The sequence below is a fragment of the Colletotrichum chrysophilum genome (genome assembly GCF_026319265.1).
Source record: "Colletotrichum chrysophilum strain AFK26 chromosome Unknown scaffold_146, whole genome shotgun sequence".
Taxonomy (NCBI): Eukaryota; Fungi; Ascomycota; class Sordariomycetes; order Glomerellales; family Glomerellaceae; genus Colletotrichum; species Colletotrichum chrysophilum.
Genome location: NW_026517433.1, coordinates 1 through 20,264, shown reverse-complemented (window position 1 = coordinate 20,264; position 20,264 = coordinate 1). Strand labels below are relative to the sequence as shown.

Below are 20,264 nucleotides of genomic sequence, written 5' to 3'. Positions count from 1 at the left end.
ACTTAATAATATAGAAGATTATTTATAAACTTTTAAAAAAGGAATTCTTTTATAAAATAGATCTATAAAAATAAGATTTAAAATCTCTTCTTAAGAAAGAAAATAGACTATACTATATTATACTTCTAGCTTTTTTTAAAAAAAAAAACTAGAATAATCTAGAGAAACTACTTAAAAATATATAAATACTATTTTATATGGCTACTTAAGATGAGATTAAAAAGTTACTCTATAAAGAAATATAAAAGTTAATAAACTATAGCTATTTATTTTAAACCTTCTTGTTAAAATGAATATAAAAGAGGATTTCTAAAGTAGAGGATTAAAGGAAATATATATAACTACCTTTATAATATATATATTTAGAGTTGTTATAATATTTATAGTAAAGTTGAACTTAGAATTAGAAGTATTCTAATATAACATTATTAATATACTTCTTAATATAGATATATTTAAAAATAGAGTATTAATTATTTATAAACTTCCCTCTAAAAGTATACTACTATTCATAAACTATATTATTGAAAATCTTCATAGTAAATATATTAAACTTAAGAAAGTATTCTATAAGCTTTATAGTATGCTACTTTTACAATATAAAGAGTTTTACTTAATATTTGAGAGTTTAAAGTTTAAAGCTTTAAAAAAAGATTTATATTTTTTCTAAGACTTAAACTAAAAACTTTTTATTATTTTCTATATTAATAATATCTTTATATTCTTTTATAAAGATAATAAATAATATATAAAAAAAGTAATTAATGAAATAATAAAAACTTATCAAGTTAAAAGCAAGGTTTTATAGAGTAATACTTTAAAGTATAAGTTATTAAAGATTATAAAGTTTATAAGATCTATTTTATTTATAATTTATATATATATATAGAAGATTATTATTTATCTTAATCTCTATAATAAAGTTTATCTCTCTATATTACTTTTATTAAGAGAACTTATAAAGAATAAAGGATAAATAACTCTTTAGTAAATAAAGTTATTCTAAAAAACAATAGGATTTATTTTATATAGTTATAGCTATCTTTTTATAAATAAATATAGCGTTTCTATTTTTAGTTTTATTACAGTTCTTTACAAACCTTTTTGAAAATTATTTCTATATAATAAGATATTTATTTTACTACTTTTTAATATTTGCTACTTTATAGTTTATTTTAGTAGTTTAAGGGGTAAATTTAAAAATATAATAGCTTTTCTTATTATTAGAGATATCTTATTTATAGATAACTTAAAGTCTTATTATTCTTTATAAAGATATATTATAATAATATTTAGAAGAGCAATTTAATAGAAAACTATAAAATAAATAACTATTACTATATTATTTATAGAAACTAAGCTTTTAAGTTTTAATTAAACTATAAGAGAAGAAGTTATTTTTTAAAGACTTTTTAGATAAATTAAACTAAAACTTAGAAATATATAAAGGATTTACTATAATACTTAATAAATAGTTTAACTTATTATAAGTAATAGAGAATATATCTCTACTTATTTATACTATATAGATATTTATAATATATAGTTAAAATAAAAGTATAGAAAAGTAGCTTTAAAGTAATATATAACTATACTAACTTTTAAAATATTGATAGATAAACTTATAAAAACTTCTTAAAAGTAAAGTTTAAAAGCTTTAGAAATCTATTTAATTTATAAGATAACGTATTTTTACTTTAATTATATATTATAAATATTAATATACTTTAAGTAAATATTTATTTTTTCTGTTTTATTTATGATAAAATCAACTATTTATTAGTTATTATAATAAATATTCTATATATTATTAAACTTAAGTTTAATATTCTTAATTAACTTCTAAAAAACTATGATTTATTTTATTATTTTTATTAAACTTAAAAATTATATTTTAGTAGTTAATATTATAACTATTATTTATTTGATTACCTTTTTTTAAATTAATTTTCTAAATGACATTATAAAATATCTTTAGAAGGATTAATATATTATTTTATTATCTATAAATACAATATTCATAGTTATAAGTAAGATCTGAATATTTATAAATTTATTCTTTAAAATATTAAAATAAATTATAAAATATTAAATTTTATATAAATATTAAATAATATATCATATAATAGCCAAATATTCTTAAAATAGATTTATAAGAAATTGAAATAAAAATATTATTACAAATACTATATTTAGTTTTATAAGTATAATCATATAGAATATTGATTTAATTATTCTTTAAAATATTTTAGTTTTTTATAACATAATTTATTCTCTATTTTTCATAAGTTTTATTTCAAGAAAAAGTATTAAGAAATAAGTAATATCTTATAAGTTAAACTTCTAAATAACCTTTTTAATATATAAGTTATAAACTAAAAAGATTTTTAAACTTTTTAATCTTTTATAACTCTTATTCTTAAGTATTATTTAATATCTCTTTATGTTTTTTTTAATTTTATACCTTTTTTTTTTAATTTTATTAATAACTTCTTAAACTTTTTTTTAATTTTTATAAAACAAAATAAAAAAGTTATTGATATAGAAAATAATTATAACTTTTTAGTTAGAGTTTGTTAAAAAAATAGAAGTTGTTTTTAAAACTTTATAAACTAAATCTCTTAAAAATAAAGCTAAATTTTTTATATTATAAAAGAATATATTTTAAAAACTATATAAAACTTCATTTAACTTAATAATGTATCTAGTAAGAAAATCTAAATACTTTATAAGTTTTTTAATATTATATAGTATTTTATAAGTAATTGAATCTCTTTTTTTAAGTATTCTTATATCTAAAAATATATTAATAATAATATATTAATATATTTTATAATTAAATCAGATCATAATTATTATTATAATTTAAGAAGTTTATGAAATAAAACTTATAATATAAACACTTTAAAAAAACTTTAATTAGTAGTTTCTTTGTATAATAATTTAAGCTTTTATATTTATAAAATATTGATTTACATAAAGTTTATAAATAAAAATTTATTTTAGAAAAATGAGTTTCAAATATATTTTTAAGTAATTGAAAACTTTTTACATTTTAAACTTAATTCTTCTCTTGAGCTTTTTATGATAGATAATAATAAATAACTTCTAAAGCTATTTAAAAAGCTTTTTAATTCTTTTTTAAATCTTTAAAAATAATAATAATTAAATATAATATATTATATTAGATTATAAAAAGGAATTAAAAAGAAGTTTCAAAATTAGTTTTTTATAGGTATTAATTCTTAGAGGTTTATTAGATTAACCTTTATCATTTTCTAAGATATATAATAAAATTTCTTATTTTTCTCTATAACTTTCTATATTTCTAATACAAAAATTATAGGAATACTACTTTATTCTTATTTATTAAATGTTGAGTCTTTATCTGTTATACTAACCTTATTCTTAAAATTACCTTTTTTATAAAAATAAATCTCAATATAAGTTGTTTTATATATAAATACTTCTTTTTCAATTTAAAAGTTCTTTTTTATGTATCTTTCAAGTTAAGTTAATTTTTAAAAAGAAATAAACTTTTATAAAAGCTACTTATATTTATTAATCTAAAGTTTTTTATATCTTTTAATAAAGATGTTATCTTATTAGTAAATTTTAGTTTTTTTTAAAGAAATTCTAAAGTAATAATAATAATATTACTTTTAAAACCTCCATTATTTAAAATTTCTAAAGTTTATTTAAAAGAGATATTTCTAAATATTTAACTATTAAGTTTAAAACATTATTTAAAAATAAAAAGGTTATGTTAAGTAGTTTTAAATTTAATCTTTTTATTTTTTATATTTTATAATAACTATTAACTATGTTATAAATTCTTTATTAGTTATAAAACTATTTTTATTTAAAGTATTAAAGCTTATAAATATATTAAAAACTAAAAGTAATTTATTTATCTCTTTAACTATAGCTATTATAACTATAAGTCTTAAGCTTTTTTTAGTATTTCGTTTATAAAAACCTTATTTTTATTAAAAGTAATATTTTATGAAATAATTGCTTTTTCAAATATTAGAATTTAGATTTTATAAAAATTATATATTAAGTAAATACTTTATAAAGTATTTAATATAGCTATATAAAACCTTTTTAAACTTTTTTCTCTTTTTTTGTTTTTCTTTTTCTCTTAAGAATATATATTTTATAATTATAAATATCTATCTTTTTTTAATAAAATTAGGTTTTTAAGTTTTATAATATATTATAAATTAATATTTATATATTAAGATTTTTGTAAAATATTTCTCTTTAATTTTATTACGAAACGTTTAGTTTATTAATATATAAAAACTTATATTATATAAAAGAATACTTATAAATATTAATTTATCTTATAGTTGAAATAGAAATCTTATTACGTTTAATATTTATATATTTTATATAATTACTTTTTTTATTTTGTTTTTCTTATAAATTAGTTTTGTTATATGAAGAAAGAGAAACTTAATATTAATATTATTCTCTTAAATTTAACTTTAATATTTAGTTATTATTTAAATTATAATAATAAATCTATTATTATCTTATTTCATTTTATATATAAAGAGTTTTTTCTATTTAAAAATTTAGTTTTTAAAAGTTTATAATTTTTAGAAGATTCTATGACAAATTTTGTTTTTAAAATAAAACTTAAAAAACCTTTTTATATATTTATCCCTAATTATAAGAAACTATAAAGCTTTCAAATAAGCTTTTAAATAGTTGAATAAGGTTTAACAGATATATTAATATAAATATTTACTTTTAAATTTAGATAATTTTTATAAAATAACTTATTATAAACAAATTATAGAATAATCTTTATATTCTAAATAAATTAGTCTTTATTTTTTAAGTATTTCAAATTAAATACTTAAAAGCTTTTTAGCTAAAATGTTTAGATTATAAATACTAAAAATAAATATTATTTCTTTATATAAATTTAAAATTATAAAAGAATTATTCTTAAAAAGCTATAATTATTAATTATATAATATTTATAACTCTTAAGTAGTTTATATTAAGATAGATTTATATTAAAAATAAAATAAAACAAGTAAAAATAAATTTATATTTAAAACCTAAAATATTCTTAATATATATAAATATCAAAAATAAAGCTTTAAATTCTTTATGATAAATTTTATTAATATATTTATTTAACTAAACATTAATACTTTTAAGAAAGGATTTTAAGATAATATTAATTTTAAAACCTTTAATAACTATAGAAAATATTCTTAAAAATAAGATCTTTTATTTATTTTTCATTCTATTTATAAAAATATTTATAAACAACTTTTATATTTACTCTGTAAATTATTAGAATTTAATTCTTTATAATAACGTTTTTAAATTTCTTAAATAGATCATAATTTTATAAATAGCTTAAGTTATTGATAATAAAGTTTAAAAATATACTATTATAAACTATCAAGAGCTATAAAAACTATTATTCTCTCTACTTATATTTAAAAATAGATTTAAATCTTTTTCTAAATATCTTAAAAAATAGTTAAACTTATATATAATAATATAAATATAATAATAACTATATTATTAAAATATATAATATTTTTAGTAATATATCTCTTTATTTTTATGATATATTTTAATTTAAACTATTTCTTATTTATAAAGTTTTAATAAATTAGCTTTTATGTTCTTAAAAATATTTTAATTGTAATATTATTTTAGATTTTTATAATAACTCTAAAAACTAGTTAGTAAGTTATCTTTCTAATTAATGTAAATTTAATATTTATATAAGTTTTAAAAAATTAAATATATTATTAAAATTACTTTATATTAATAAACTTCTAATATAAATATTCTTTAACTTTTTTAGTAATATTTCTAAATCTTTAAAATTTTATGTTTTTAAACTTTAGTTTTTTAGATTTAGATCTTTTTAAAATTAAATTTAAAACTTATAAGTTATTAAGTTTATTATTAATTATTATAAATATTTTATGAATCCTAAGTTTGTTTTTAATAAAAAGTTAAATAAATAAATAATTCTTGTGAGAACTTTTATATAATACTTAAGATTAACAAAATCTTAAGATAATCTTTTATAAATAATAAAATCTTAAATTATTTACTATATTTAGTTAGAAGTAATTCAAACTTTAATGGCTCTAAAGAAATATTTAATTATAAAAGTTTTTTAAATATTTAAAATTTTATAAATTAATATTTAATAATAATAATTAATTTATTAGTTGTAAAAATCTATTCAATTAATATTTAAATAAATAGGTTTATAAAAGATATTCAAATAATTCTCTTTTATAATAATTTTAATAGCTTAGTTATTTTTATAAGCTTATTTTAAACGGTTTAACTACTATTCAAAAAGAAAATAATTTACTACTTTTAATATTTAAAGTAATTTAGTTTATAAATCTTTATAAATATATAGTTCTTAAAATAAAATCTATATTATTATTTAATTTAAAAATATCTAAAATGTATAACTTAAGGAAAAAATAAAGTTTTAGGTTTTAAAATAAATCTAAATAAAATATAATTCTTATTAAACTTATTTAAAATTTAAGGTTTAATTATATTTATAAATTTCTTATTAATATTTATAAAGAGTTAGATCTAAATACATTTTAAAAGTTAGTTTTTAGTTTTTTAGTTATTTTAAGTTTCAATTACTAAAATAAACTATTATTTAAAAAATATTCTATATTTAATTTAAAAAGAAAGATATTTAAATATAATAAGTATTAATTTAGTTGGTTTAAAAAGAAATTAAAAATATATAAATATATATATAACTATATATATAAATATAAGAAAATATATAAATATAGAAGTTTATATAAGTATAAAAGTAGTAAAAATTTATAAAACTTTATTTTATTAGTTTGTATTATTATTTAAAAATTAGCTTTTTTTATTTATTTTTCTTTTTAAATTTTATTTACTTTTTATTCCTTAAGATCTTTATTATAAATATCTTATTTCACTTTATTAAATATATTAATATAGTTTTAAAAAAAAATTATTTCATTTATATTTCTAAAAATAAATATATTAAGCTCATTAAGATTAACTAAATCTTAAATATTATATATAATATATATAACTTTAAAATAATTAAGCTAAACTAATTAGTTTTTATAAATCTTTAACTTAATTTATATATTTTGAACATAAAATTTAATTTTAGAAATCTTTCTAAAAAAAAGCAACATATTTCATAAAGTATAAAAAGCAATTATATATAAATAGAAATATAAACAGAGAAGAGAGAAATTTATTTATTTTATAAAATATTCTAATAATAATAAAAAAGTAAAATTAAAGTTCTAATAAACTAAGCTTATAACTAGTAAGAGCTAGTAGTTAGAAGAGATTAAAGATTTTATAAAAAGGTATATATTACTTAAGAGGAAGTTACCTCTCTAAGTATTCTTAAATTATAAGCTTATAAGGCTTATACTAGTTATATAGTAATTTACTCCCTTAGTGAGGCTTGCTAAAAGGGCTATATAAAGTAGAAGATATATTATAAGATAAACTATTAGAATATCTTATATAATTAATATTATAGTTATTTTAATGAAGTTTTATAGCTTGCTTTATAAGAAGGTCTATAGTAAATAAATCTGATGAAAGTATTTTAGCTAGTACTTTATTTAGTAAGAAGATAGTAATATATACTTAGAGGCTTAAAATAACTACTTATATTAAACCTAACTATAGCTACTTACTATAGCTTTTAGTATTATATTAATAATAATTTTATTATTAGTAAGGTTAATAGCTTTATTTATATAGCTTATTATATAAAGATAGCTTTATAAGATTAGCTATATAAAAGCTTATCTTAGCCATATACTTAAAATGCTACCTACGCTAAGCTATAAGCTTATTGCTTATTATATAAACTACTTAGATTCCTATAAGTAAACTACCTAAATTTCTATAATTTTATAATATATTCTATCCTACTCAATCTATAAAGCTTTATACTATAAAGCTTTACTTAAGATATACTTTAAGATACTAGAATCAATACTAATTATAAGGCTAGCTTTACTATAATTGATAAAATAATACCTTTAATATATAAAACCTTATAAATAGAATGACTAAAGCTATATCCTACTTTATAATCCTAAAAACTAATATTATAGCTATAACTTACGCCTATCTACCTTAATAAATTTTACCAGAAAAGATAACTATATTTACTAATTTTAGCTATTATACTTACTTTAATAATATCCTTAATAAGGTAGTATAGCTAATAAGTTAACTAAGCTTAATAATATTAAAGATATTACTAATAATTATAAAACTATAAGGACGTTAGCCTAGTTAATAGAAGTCTTACACTATAGTAATAGTATAATAGCCTCTAAAAATATTATAATAGACGTTAGCTTTAGAGGGCATAATATAAGCTATAAAGAAAATAGCTAAGTTAATAGAAAGTATATATAAAAGTTAGAAGAAAAGTTAAGAAGTTAAAAAAAGTCTATAATAATTAAACTAAGTTAAAGTTATAAAGTTATTATTAAAGTAACATTAAAAGTAACAAGATTATCTAATAGATAGTATATATAACTGCGCGCATAAGAGGAAACCAAACTAAAGGGCGATCTATAAGAAATTATGTAACTAGTAGGCTGTTAGCTAAAGGAGTAAGTTAGAGGTTATTATAGTATAAGTTCTAAGTAAAAACCATAATAAGTAGCTAGAGGTCTTAATAATAATAATAATAATAATACTTAATTTAGTTTAATATTTTATATATAAAAAACTTATAAAGTTTAAGATATTATACTTTATATAAAAATACTTTATTTATTATAACTTATAACTATAATATTATCATATTTATATTATTTTTATAAAAGAATACTAAATATAATATGTAGTTGGTTTTTAATAACTATATAAACTTTAAATAAGTATTTAATCTTAAATTATTTATAGTTTTAATAAGCTAAAAATATTATAATATATTTTTTTAAATAAGAATATGTTATATTTAGCTAAAATATATATTTAACTTTATATAAATATCTACTTATTATATGTTCTCATTAAGGTTTCTCTATTATACTTCTATATTTATTAAAATATAAGTTAAAGTATTTATATATTATTTCTAAAATTCTATTTATATAGAGAGTAAATTTTCTTAATCTTTCTATAAAAAGGCTATATTATAAATATAAACTTTATAAAAATACTATATATATTTTTTAATAAAAAGAGATAATATCGTTCTAAAAGTATTTTAAACTTATTTAAATATAAAAACCACTTATAAGTAGACCTCTATCTGCTATTCTTACTATCATTTAAAGTACATCCGTTATATGCTCTTATTTCAAGCATCCGTGGTCTGCTAGTTTTACTAATCAGCCTACTTACCTCTCATCCTAATCTACATGTGGATAGGCTTTGAGTAGGTGGCCATAGCAGCCTCCTTGAAGGCCTCAGCAAGAGTGGGATGGGCATGGCAGGTACGTGCGATATCCTCGCTGGACGCTCCATACTCAAGAGCCAGCGTAGCCTCCGCAATCATCTCGCCCGCATTAGGCCCAACGATGTGCACTCCAAGGAGCCTGTCGGTTTCAGGGTCGGCAAGCATCTTGACCATGCCCTCAGTGTCCATGTTGGTCTTGGCGCGAGAGTTGGCACTGAATGGGAAGGAACCGACCCGGTAAGGGATGTTCTGGGACTTCAGATCCTGCTCGCTCTGACCGACCCAGGCAACCTCGGGATACGTGTACATGACGGAAGGGATGACACCATAGTTGACGTGACCGTAGCCTTTCTTGATGTACTCGACCACGGCAACAGCCTCTTCCTCAGCCTTGTGCGCAAGCATGGGCCCGAAGGTTGCGTCGCCCACACAGCGGATGTGGGGGATCTTGGTGCGGTATTCGGAATCGATGATGACGCGTCCTCGCTCATCCACCTCCAGGCCGATGTTCTCGAGGCCAAGACCTCCGGTGTACGGCCTACGGCCAATGGCGACAAGGACAACTTCAGCGTCGATCTAGAACTAACGTTAGAACCATCTCGCTATTCGCATCCCGAAAAGGGGTACGTACGGTCTCGGGCTTGCCACCTTTGGCAGCGTCAACCTCCAATTTCACATTGTCGCCGCTCTTGTCACCGCCCACGACTTTGGTGCTGGTCTTGAAGTTGATACCCTGCTTCTTCAAGATCTTCTGAGTGCTCTTTGAGATCTCGGCGTCCATTCCGGGGCCACCGATCTGGTTGAGAAACTCGACAACTGTCACCTTGCTTCCCAGTCGGGACCACACAGAAGCCATCTCCAAACCAATAATGCCACCTCCAATAACGACAAGAGACTCGGGTATCTTTTCCAGGGCAAGCGCGCCGGTGCTGGTGACCACACGCTTCTCATCAATCTCCAAGCCGGGGAAGGGAGTCGCCTCACTTCCAGTGGCAATCAGGATATTCTTTCCGCGAACCGACGTCTCGCCGCCGTCATTCAGGTCGACCTTGATCTCGTTCTCGTTGACGAAAGAGCCAGAGCCCTTGATGTACTCAACACCGTTTTTCTTGAAGAGGAACTCGACGCCCTTGGTTAGGCCACCAACTGCAGTGTCCTTGGCCTTCATGAACTGCTCCAAGTTCAACTTGACGTCGGCGACGTCGATTCCGCGGTTTTTGGTGTCGTGCTTGATGGTATGGTAGAGGTGAGAGTTGTTGAGAAGTGCTTTGGAGGGAATGCAGCCGACGTTAAGACAGGTTCCGCCGAGGGTGCCGCGCTTCTCAATGCAGGCGACCTAAAGACAATCTCAGTCAGTCGCACTGCTAACCGGATATCTTGACTGCGCAGCGCGCAACGCGGGTTACCTTCATGCCCTCTTGGCCAGCCTTGATAGCAGCGACATAGCCAGCAACACCGCCACCAATGATGACCAGATCCTTCTCTTCTGTAGGCGCAAACGTCAGCTGATGTCATCTTTGGCGCAACGTTATATGTTCCTTTCCAGGAGATCATTCAGGCATAGGATTCTTCACCCACCAGAGGCAGAGGCGTAGGCTCGACTCCATCTTGAAAGCTGAGAGGGCACAACGGCGGGCAGACTAGAGGAAGACAGTGTGAGCGTCATGAACCGTGACATGGGTGATGCAGGCACACGGCGAAGTCGGAGAAGAGAGGGAGCCTCACGAGGTGTGTTTCCTGAATGCCGACTTGGCCGCGGTACGGGGTATCAATCGACTGGACAGCATGGCGGTATCTGAGACGGGATGGCGAATCGGCGATCAATTGAAAGGAGCTCAGAAGGAAACGAACGAGAGGGGGAGGTGCGAGAGGGAAGGAAAGAAATTGTTGCGACACTTGTTCCCTAAGGTGTGTGGATGAGTGGGATAGTTGAATTGACGGGACGGCGCAGTCTAATGTTGGGCAAGCTTCGGATCGAATTGGAGCTTTCCTCATCAATCATGGGACGGGGGTGCTGAATTTTACGCCTGCCGGGGCGGGCACGTCCAGTAGCCTGCATCCAGTCTCCAGCGGTTGGGTTTGCAGGGATGGAGGTCGCACATATACGTGTTAAGCGCATAACCCCGGTATCCCCTTGCTGAACTATGCAATCTAGAGGCCGCGGCTCCCAACGTTCTCCTCCATTCCGTATCATACGCCTCCGTCATCTCCCGCGTCCAGGCGATCTTAGCCGCAACCCGCCCGGCTACCCTTCCGTCCATACCTACTTCGGCGTCTGTCACGGATATGGCGCCGATTCCCCGGCTAAAGGACGAGAATTACCATGAAGCATAATAATGTCAGCAACAGCCTGGAACATGCTGACACCAGCCCATGGGCTTGCTATACGGAGGTCCAGGCCACATCTTTGATCTGCAGCAATTTGCTTGTTACTAGAAGAGCATTGCCGCCGTTAGACATTACTAGCAGGATTCACTTAATCCAACACCCGCAACGGCTCCAAATGCCTTTTTTTTTCGGGAACACATCGCGGGACTGGATACACCACCACGCGACCTATGCTACGCTGCCGTATCAATCTGCGATTGTTGCACACGCTCATACGGAAGTCACGTCCACTCGCCCGCCTTCTGAGGCTTGAGATTTGACGTCTTTCCTTCTTGTTTTTCTTCCCTGGTTCTTCTATCTACCTGTGATCATCGTTTGTAGGCCTTCGTAAAAGCACTTCAGCAGCCTTGCAAGCCAATTTCACCCTCCTGGCGTCTTTCTTGCCGTCTACAAGATCTGTATCTCGCACCTTTTCCCGCAAGAAGTATGCAATGCTTCGAGCGAGCTCGGGCGCCAGCCCGCTGCTAAACGCCACCCCGAGAGCCTGCTCTAGAGTCCTGTCTTTGGCCCGACTGCACTCTTGAAGCACAGTGATGAGCAATACTTCGACGAAAAGACTTGTCGTGTTCTTTACGTAGGCAAGATTCAGGGCTTTGAGAACACCGAGACTCACAGAACCATCAGCAACCAGGCTGCCCATCATCTTGGCTGTGTTGATAAGCCTGCGATCGTCCGTGGCCTCCTCATCCTCATCCTCTGGTTCCTGCCCGAATAACGGCTCGCCGAGCCGTCGAAAAAGGGTCCATATTGTGTCTTGGAACGCGTACTTGATGCGCGAGTCACTACAGAACTTCTTAGCTACAAGGGTGTAGTAAGGGTTATAGTGCTGCTGCGCTCCAGAGCATTGGATGAGCACATTCGGCACCTCGCGTTTATTGTACTTGTTGAGTTTGAGCTTCAGAATGCGCATGTATGCGTCCTGATAGTCAGCTGCCGCAACGAGGGCAACGAAAATCGCACGCCGAACATCCGTATTCATGCCTTGTTCTCGCGCAAGCTGTGCATAGTCGAGGGTTATGAGATCGTCGGCATCGGCGACCACAATGGCGTCACCCTCGTCAGTAAAGTCATGGCCGTCGTCCGTATTCTTCGTGAAACCGCGAGTATTCTGGACGTCCGCCTCTGAAGGTCCTACGCCAGCCCAGCTGGCCCCCACAAGCCACCATTTGCCGGTCTTATCCGCATTTTCGATATCCCGTAAGCCAATTCGTAGTGGTTCCGTGGCCTTCAGCTTCTGAGTATCAAGTGAACCCAGAACCTTTTTCATGCGTGTGACATGGTCGTTGAGAATGACGAAGTCCTGTGTGCCGGCCTTCAGTTTGTTGTTCTTGAGGTCGCTGATAGTCTCGATCATGAATTTCGTCCGGACCGTGACGTTACTCTCCCCAATCTTAGCGACTGCAGGACGCATCAGGCTGACAATGTCTTTGAGGGCCAACGGGTCATCTTTTCGCAATTGGGGCCCAGCTACGCGAACGACCCGCAGCAAGAGCTCAGCGTTCAGCTCTGAGAGGTCGCCCAGTAGAAGCCGCACAACGTCGAACATAAGATTGCTGCCAATGACGCGAAAAATGTACGTCTCCGCGAGGACTGTAATCAAATTGGATGTCTCTTTTGTGGGAACCTGTTGCTGGCTAGCGGCGGTCGTCGCCTTCTTCCTCTCTTGTTGAAACCGCTCCACCGATGTCGTCAGGAAGTGTGCCGCAAAGTCAATGCCGATGACCTTATAAAGAGCAGCGACAAAACCAGCGGACAGAAGTAAAAGGGTGTCGGGTTTGCTTGTGGGGTCGCAAATCTGAGCCATCAGTAGTTCCGTCAAAATGCTGTTCGTATGGCCTCTTGGATAATCACGGTAGACTTTCTCAATCTCACCGACAATCGATACCAAGTTTGCTTCTGCAACTCTGTTGACGGGACCCTGCAACTTTCTGCGAATCTGGGCCTCGAGGTTGGTGTCGCCTCCCACTCTGGCTCGCATTGATGGCGGTATGTACTTTGAGGACTGTGTGCCAGCAGCCACTGGTGGCAAATATGGATTTTCCCTGACCCGTCTAGGAGCTGTTGGCATCTCCTCCGAATCTGAACCGAAACCAACAAAAGATTGCTGGTCACCCAAGTCGTCATCGTTGACGCCTTCCGCATCGTCATCATTAATATCCTTGTCACTCTCCTCTGCTGAATCGCTCAAATCATCGTCCTCCGATGGCTCGTCGCCTTGGTCGAAGACTCTGTCATCTTCACCGCTTTCTGCAACATATGCCGCATCGTTTCGAGATCGGTTCGCGTTCATCCGCTTGTGCGCAAGCCATTGCTTGTATTCACTGGTCTGCTTCGTTTCCTCCTCCTCGCCGCTGCCGTTACTTAAATCGCCAAGCAGGTCCACCAATCCGTCATCTTTAAAGGCCTGGGGCAGTGATTTCCGACCCTTTCTAAGCCCCAACTTCCGTTCAAGTTGCTCGATCTCAGCATTGTCTTGGGCTAGCCGGTCGCGAACGGCACGCGAAGGTTGTTTCATGGCGGGCTGTTCGCCCTTGACATCGTCGGCATACTCGGGAGAGCTCCTCTTGCGCTTCTTGGAGGCAGACAGCGGTGATGCGCGCGGTTCTATCGTCTGTAGGTGGCTGTCGGCGCGACGGTCTGCGTCGTTCAAACCACCAGCGTCGTCATCGTCATCGTTATCCTCATTCTCTGGCCCCCGTGCATAGTGGCGTTTGGTTGAATGCGAATCCTGTAAAAATAGGGATTGGCGCTGCTTCTTGGACTGTCTTTCAAATTTGCGACGGTCCTTCCTGTTCTGATCTTGGCTTTTCCACCGCCCGCGAGATCGAGAGGCACTGGGCTCGCCCGGAGCCCCAATCTCTTGGAGGAGCTTCGGCGGCAGAGAAAGCTGCTTGGGAGGCATTGTCGGGGAGGGTTTACAGGATTGAGGCCAATCACCAGATTGGGTCCCTTAAGTAAGACGACGAGGGACGCCAAGATCGAGTGCAAAGGTAGAGGCAGCAGGAAAAGCGAAAAGATATGTGACAATTTTGACTTTCTTTTCAAAGTCTTCATGAAGCGTCGCCTGGAACTTTTCTATGGAGCACGGACCCGATGGAGACTGGCGAGCGAAGGAATGACAGGGATGCGGCCAGCGCTAACCTTAAAGCACCTAGCTCCAGTTGTCAAGGCGCAAATCCAGGGCTGGGCGCACGGGGTCCTTGACAAGATCAATTTGGCGGGGCATTTGATATGCTCAACGACGTCTCTCTTCTTGCGGACCCAAGGCTGATGAGAACGCAACATCCAACAAGCGGCCTGCAGACTGAATCATGGCTCGTCATTTGAGCCACGACGAAGTACGTGTCTCGGTTCCTTTCCTTTTTTTTTTTCTTTGTTCTTCTTCTTCTTTTTCATAACTTGTCTTCACCCGCATCACGCGCAGGCTGAGCTGACCGAGTTAGTTCTTCGGCAAGCTAGCCGACCTTTTCGAGCAGCGCAAGAGCAAAGGCCATGGCTCCATCTTCCTCGTTCAGAAGCGACGTATGCAAATGAGCCCGGGACAGGAGAGTACAATTGCACTAACATCGGCGTTCTTAGTCTCCTACGGACAAGATGTTCCCGCTGCGACAGATACCGATCCGTTTCCGGACCTAAACCCAACGAAACCCTTACCCGTGCTGGTCCGCGCCTCCAACGGCAAATCCAAAATGCACCGAGATGCAAAGATCAAATTGTCAACTGTTGTGGAGGTTGATGCCTTGGACGCCTTCTACGCTCGATATGCCGACCTATGCAAGAGCGGGATGACTGCTCTCAAGCCCAGGGACAGAAGCAAGAAGAAGGCAAAGGCCCGAAGAAAGAAGGGGGGAGCGCCAACAGTTACTGCGTCCTAACGAATTACGACTTTAGGGCAACCTTCAACAGCCCGGGCTAATACCCCCACGAACTGTCTGCGCAACATAGCCATCGGGTGAAAATCGAGCTGGAGACGATCAGGAAGGAAATGGAGGAAGGTCAGACCGGACAGGACTGACTGCGAACCCGAATCCCTCTTACTGTCTTGACGGCCTTGTTTTTCTTTTCTTTTTTGGCTGCAATTCTCCAGCTGACGATGGGATGTAAGCGAGTATGTTCTACAGACCATTTCCTGAAGGGTATTCATCCCGGGATTGCTACCATGCAGATATACATTCAGACGCAGATAGCCCTCGCGTGTTCGGCCAGATGTCGGGAGCGAACCGGAAGGCCATACTCTTGCGAAAAGCAGATGGCAGATCCTACGAGTCCAACTTCGCGTCTTCATGCCCCACAGCGCTATTTGTCTGATGAACAAGTGCTGTAGTCACCGGGCAATGCACCATATCCAGAGCAGGAATAAGCGTCATCATCAAATGCTTCCAGTGCCTCCCTGACTCGTGTACATGCTCCGCACTCACATCGCCCTGGCCTTTTTGGATTTCCTACATACATACACAAGCTCTCTGGACATCGGGAAGTTGGGTCGCTGCTTTCACAACTTGCTAGTTTCTTGCGGCTCACCCATCTCGCGCCACAGGTTGGGCACCTGTGTAGATGAAGCTCGCACATTTGCTCTTTGTTTTTGGGTATGCAATACTGATAGGTCCAATGCTGTGGATGTCATGCAAAAGCTTAACTCTTGCATTGTGGCAATGTCGGGCTTATATGTGATATTGAGTCGTGGGCAGGCTGGCGAAACGAGAATCGCGGTTAGCACACTCCTTTGCTGCAAGAAGACCGTGAAGCTGATCGGAGGTGCCGATGGAACGAATATGCAACCAGCCAGCCGGCGTTCCTGTGGATGTGACGCACCGAGTGATGACTAGAGGTGCGTCAAGTAGTCTCCGGGGTAGCAAACTGCAGGAAACTGACCGACAGGAATGATCTAGAAGGAAAACATCCACAGTGTGACGACGACCCGGAAGACTGGGGTTGTGCCAGATCTATTGCTGCAGGTAATTTTCAAACAAGAGGGTTCCCAAGAACCAAGCGCATTTCAACTCAGCTTGTGCATTGAGTATCGTCTTACGGCCCCTGACAACTTGAGCAGCGGATTGCTACAAACGAGTTTGACCCAGAGTCAACGATTGCTCATGTGACGTTATTGTCTTCTACCTGTGTTGCAATATCTGATGCAATCACCGGCTGTACATTATCGCCCTCTACCTGGTGATCTCCAACAACCATCGTCACATGCATAGTTTATGTGCTATTCGAAGTAAATTGCAGGTAAGGGGCCCTGAACAGGCTATCTGCTTGTTGGTGGGAAAGACTCGGCCTCTGCCCGAACTGAGACTCCATGAACGTCCGTTGTCAGTATCAAGACGAAGTTGGGCCAGCACATCAAAGCAGCTGGACTGACATCCACGTAGTCCGAAAGACCCATCCTAGCTAACGAACCACATTATATGAGATGTCGTGTGGAATACGACCGACACCTTCAATGCTCGACCAGCCATGCACACCAAAGCCCAGCCCCCCTGGAAAACCTCATGGATCGGAATGATGATTTTTTTTTTCGTCGCAGCGCAATTAAAAACAATTTAATGAATGTGCGGACTGCGATTGAGAGTGGGTACAAGAACAATTTGCCGGCAGTGTGGTATAGAAATGTGCCGTTTTGGGTGGTCTATCGACCGATATCGCGAGCCTAGACACGGAATTGTGTCGAACTTATTCGGCAAGTTACATGATTTGGTCTTGCGTCAACCCAGCATGCGCGTCAGTCTCCATGCTATCTCCGCCACCAGCCGCATTGAGGTAGCGGACGAAGCTCAGGCCCAAAGGACGGCCACCGTACTGATAACCCTGGAATTTGGCAATCGCGGTTTCTGCAGTGTCTGCAGAGTCAAACCGCACAACGCCAGTACCACGCGAGCGCCCGCTGGGCTCGTACTGGATCTCGGCCTGTTCAACCTTTCCGATAGTAGTGAATAGCTCTACGAGATCCTCGTTGCTGGTGGACCAAGGCAACTGTCAACTATTAGCACCGACATTTCAACGAATTCACAACGATTCGTCAACTCACGTTGCGGACATAGATCGTCTCGCCGCGATCGGTTCCGGCAGTAGCGAAGTCGGTAAATGGGTTGGGAGGGACGGAAGTTGCGTTGCCGGCATCGAAGCCCCCTCCACCACCACCGCCTCCTCCTGAGAAGCCGCCACGGCCATAGCCGCCGCCGCCGCCGCCACCGCCGAAGCCGCCACGACCACCGAATCCACCGCGGCCGTAAGCACCACCGAAACCGCCGCGCATACCGCCGAAACCGCCACGACCGCCAAAACCCATGGGGCCACCCGCACCGGCGAACCTGTCCTCACGAACTTCGAGAAGACGACCCTGCCAGTCATAGCCATTGAACTGCTGGATAGCAGTACGGGCATCGTCAGGGTTCTCGAATACTACTATCCCTGATCCCTTTGGACGGCCATCAGGCCCAAGATGAACATCGGCACGAATGACAACTCCGTTACGAGCTTTTTTCATAGTGTAAGTTAATGACCATGAGTAATGGGAGCAAGGCTGCGTTGTAATCGCGAACTCACCAGCTTGTCTGAAGAGATCCTTGAGGTCTTGCCAGCCAACAGTGTAGGGGAGCTGTGATATTCGTTAGTTGACAAATGGCGACATTCCGAGGCTGGATTGGAATGGGAACAAACGTTGGCCACGTAAATCTGTCGGCTGCCACCAGCGTTGTAGCCGCCACCGCCACCGCCACCGCCACCGCCGAAACCGCCAGGGTTCATACCGCCTCCGCCAAAACCGCCGCGGTTAGCTGTGGCGCCGATGAAGCGAGGCTCAGCCTCGCGATCCTGCAGTTTTTGGGTCAGCCCGGATTTCGCTTCGTCAATAGCAGTGCTACCAGTCATGACTTACTTCTCGAACATAGACAAGTCTGCCCATGAGGTTCTGGTTACTGAGCGTTGCCACAGCGTTCTGGGCTTGCTCCCTCGTCGCATATTCCACAATTCTGCATGTTTCGTCAGCGTCGCGAGCCCACAAGAGATGATTGATGAAAGAGCTTACCCGCATCCCTACATAGACCCGTGGACACACGTCCCAACCCGTCAATCCAACAATTCCATCAATAACCAGAGGGAAGAGACCACAAAAGAAAACCAGCCATAGACTACGTGTAGACGCCCACCTTCGACATTCCGTTTGGAAGTAATAGCACGTCGGCGAAGAGAACTTCTCCGGCTAGGAAAGGCAGTTAGTCCAGTTCAACGAGCAACACAAGACCAGAGTCACATATTTGAAGAAACACAGTGTCTTGTTGGTGCAGAAACACATGGGAGGGGAGGGTGCTCACCTTGTCGCATGAAGTCCTTGAGGTGATGCCATTTGACATCGTAGGAAAGATTGCCGACGTAGACGCGTCGGTCCTGTTGCGAAGTCTCCCTAATGTTGCTCATCATTTGCTCTCTAGCAGCTGCGCGCTCCTCGTAGGATCGATGTTGAGGCGCCCCTCCGTACCCAGTGCTAGATCCTCCAGACGGGACTCCGGTGCCAGTCATGGGTGAACGATCTCTTCTTCCACGGTACTCGTCTCTACTGCGGGATCGACTCCGCGGGGAAAATGAGCGGCGTCTTGAGGCGCGATTGGGGCTGCGTGAACGTCCGCGTCGAGGGGATCGAGATCGCTCCCGCTGCCGAGTGTTAGCGCTATGTGCCGCCATCTAGTACAGCGTGTCGATAGCAGCGTGATGCTTGGAGAGGCAGAACTGGATGAAGGAAAAAACGCGTTGGGGAGGGGAGATGCTTCGGTAACAGAAACGTGGCGGGATATGGAAAGTGAGATAGGGTGAAGGGAAGGGAGGCGCGCCAGAGGCGGCTCAGAACGAAGGAATGGATGGGGCGAGTGGGTTTAGACGAGAAGGTAGAGTTGGAAGGTGCACCGAGAGCCCCTGCACCGCCGTAGCCAAAGTCAACCTTCAAAGCTCCATCTCGTCGTCTCTGTATGCATCGGATCATGCTGTAGGAAAGAACCGCAAACCAGAAGCGGAGGTAGGCTTTGGCAGAAGCGCCGAGGGGTAAAACAGCCAAGCGCGAGGTAGAGCAGGTGGGCAGGCAGGCAGATGAGCAGGTGGTTTTGGGCAAGTGAAACTGAACAATATGGGCGCGAGTTCGAGCAGGCTCGGAGGTATGTTGACAGCAGATAGACAATGGGCCTGGGGGGCTCAGAAGGTCGGCCGGCTCGAAGATGTTGCCAAACGTTAGAAGAGATACTTACGGGTCGATAAGTGTCGCCGGAGTCAGCTACGAAAAGGTAGGGTTAGTCGGAAGGCCAAAACAGGGGAGCTTTAAGAAAAGAGTGCCTGCGAGAAGAAAGCAAGAGAACACGAGCAAAGAAGCAGGAACGACGGAGAAAGGGCACCAGCGGTCGATATTTGGATAGCTGGGAAGGGCGGACGTGGGCAG

The 20,264-nt window shown here is 35.5% G+C and overlaps 5 protein-coding genes across 5 annotated transcripts; 1 reads left to right on the top strand and 4 right to left on the bottom strand.

Annotated features, from left to right (window-relative positions):
• Positions 1 to 9,412: 9,412 nt before the first annotated feature.
• On the bottom strand, positions 9,413 to 11,132 carry DLD1 (D-lactate ferricytochrome c oxidoreductase; the record flags this gene model as incomplete). Its single annotated transcript, XM_053184286.1, has 4 exons — positions 9,413 to 10,030; positions 10,086 to 10,790; positions 10,861 to 10,940; positions 11,033 to 11,132. The coding sequence occupies 4 exons, from the start codon at positions 11,130 to 11,132 to the stop codon at positions 9,413 to 9,415; spliced, it is 1,503 nt and encodes a 500-aa protein (XP_053031756.1).
• Positions 11,133 to 12,140: 1,008 nt separating this feature from the next.
• On the bottom strand, positions 12,141 to 14,744 carry COL26b_011621 (uncharacterized protein; the record flags this gene model as incomplete). Its single annotated transcript, XM_053184285.1, has 1 exon — positions 12,141 to 14,744. The coding sequence occupies one exon, from the start codon at positions 14,742 to 14,744 to the stop codon at positions 12,141 to 12,143; it is 2,604 nt and encodes an 867-aa protein (XP_053031755.1).
• Positions 14,745 to 15,153: 409 nt separating this feature from the next.
• Positions 15,154 to 15,717, top strand: COL26b_011620 (uncharacterized protein; the record flags this gene model as incomplete). Its single annotated transcript, XM_053184284.1, has 2 exons — positions 15,154 to 15,180; positions 15,286 to 15,717. The coding sequence occupies 2 exons, from the start codon at positions 15,154 to 15,156 to the stop codon at positions 15,715 to 15,717; spliced, it is 459 nt and encodes a 152-aa protein (XP_053031754.1).
• A 1,810-nt stretch (positions 15,718 to 17,527) lies between these two features.
• Positions 17,528 to 18,712, bottom strand: COL26b_011619 (uncharacterized protein; the record flags this gene model as incomplete). Its single annotated transcript, XM_053184283.1, has 4 exons — positions 17,528 to 17,815; positions 17,871 to 18,319; positions 18,389 to 18,440; positions 18,503 to 18,712. 4 exons carry the CDS (start codon positions 18,710 to 18,712, stop codon positions 17,528 to 17,530), a joined length of 999 nt encoding a protein of 332 aa, XP_053031753.1.
• A 260-nt stretch (positions 18,713 to 18,972) lies between these two features.
• On the bottom strand, positions 18,973 to 19,360 carry COL26b_011618 (uncharacterized protein; the record flags this gene model as incomplete). The annotated part of the gene is made up of 2 exons (XM_053184282.1): positions 18,973 to 19,043; positions 19,156 to 19,360. 2 exons carry the CDS (start codon positions 19,358 to 19,360, stop codon positions 18,973 to 18,975), a joined length of 276 nt encoding a protein of 91 aa, XP_053031752.1.
• Positions 19,361 to 20,264: the final 904 nt, after the last annotated feature.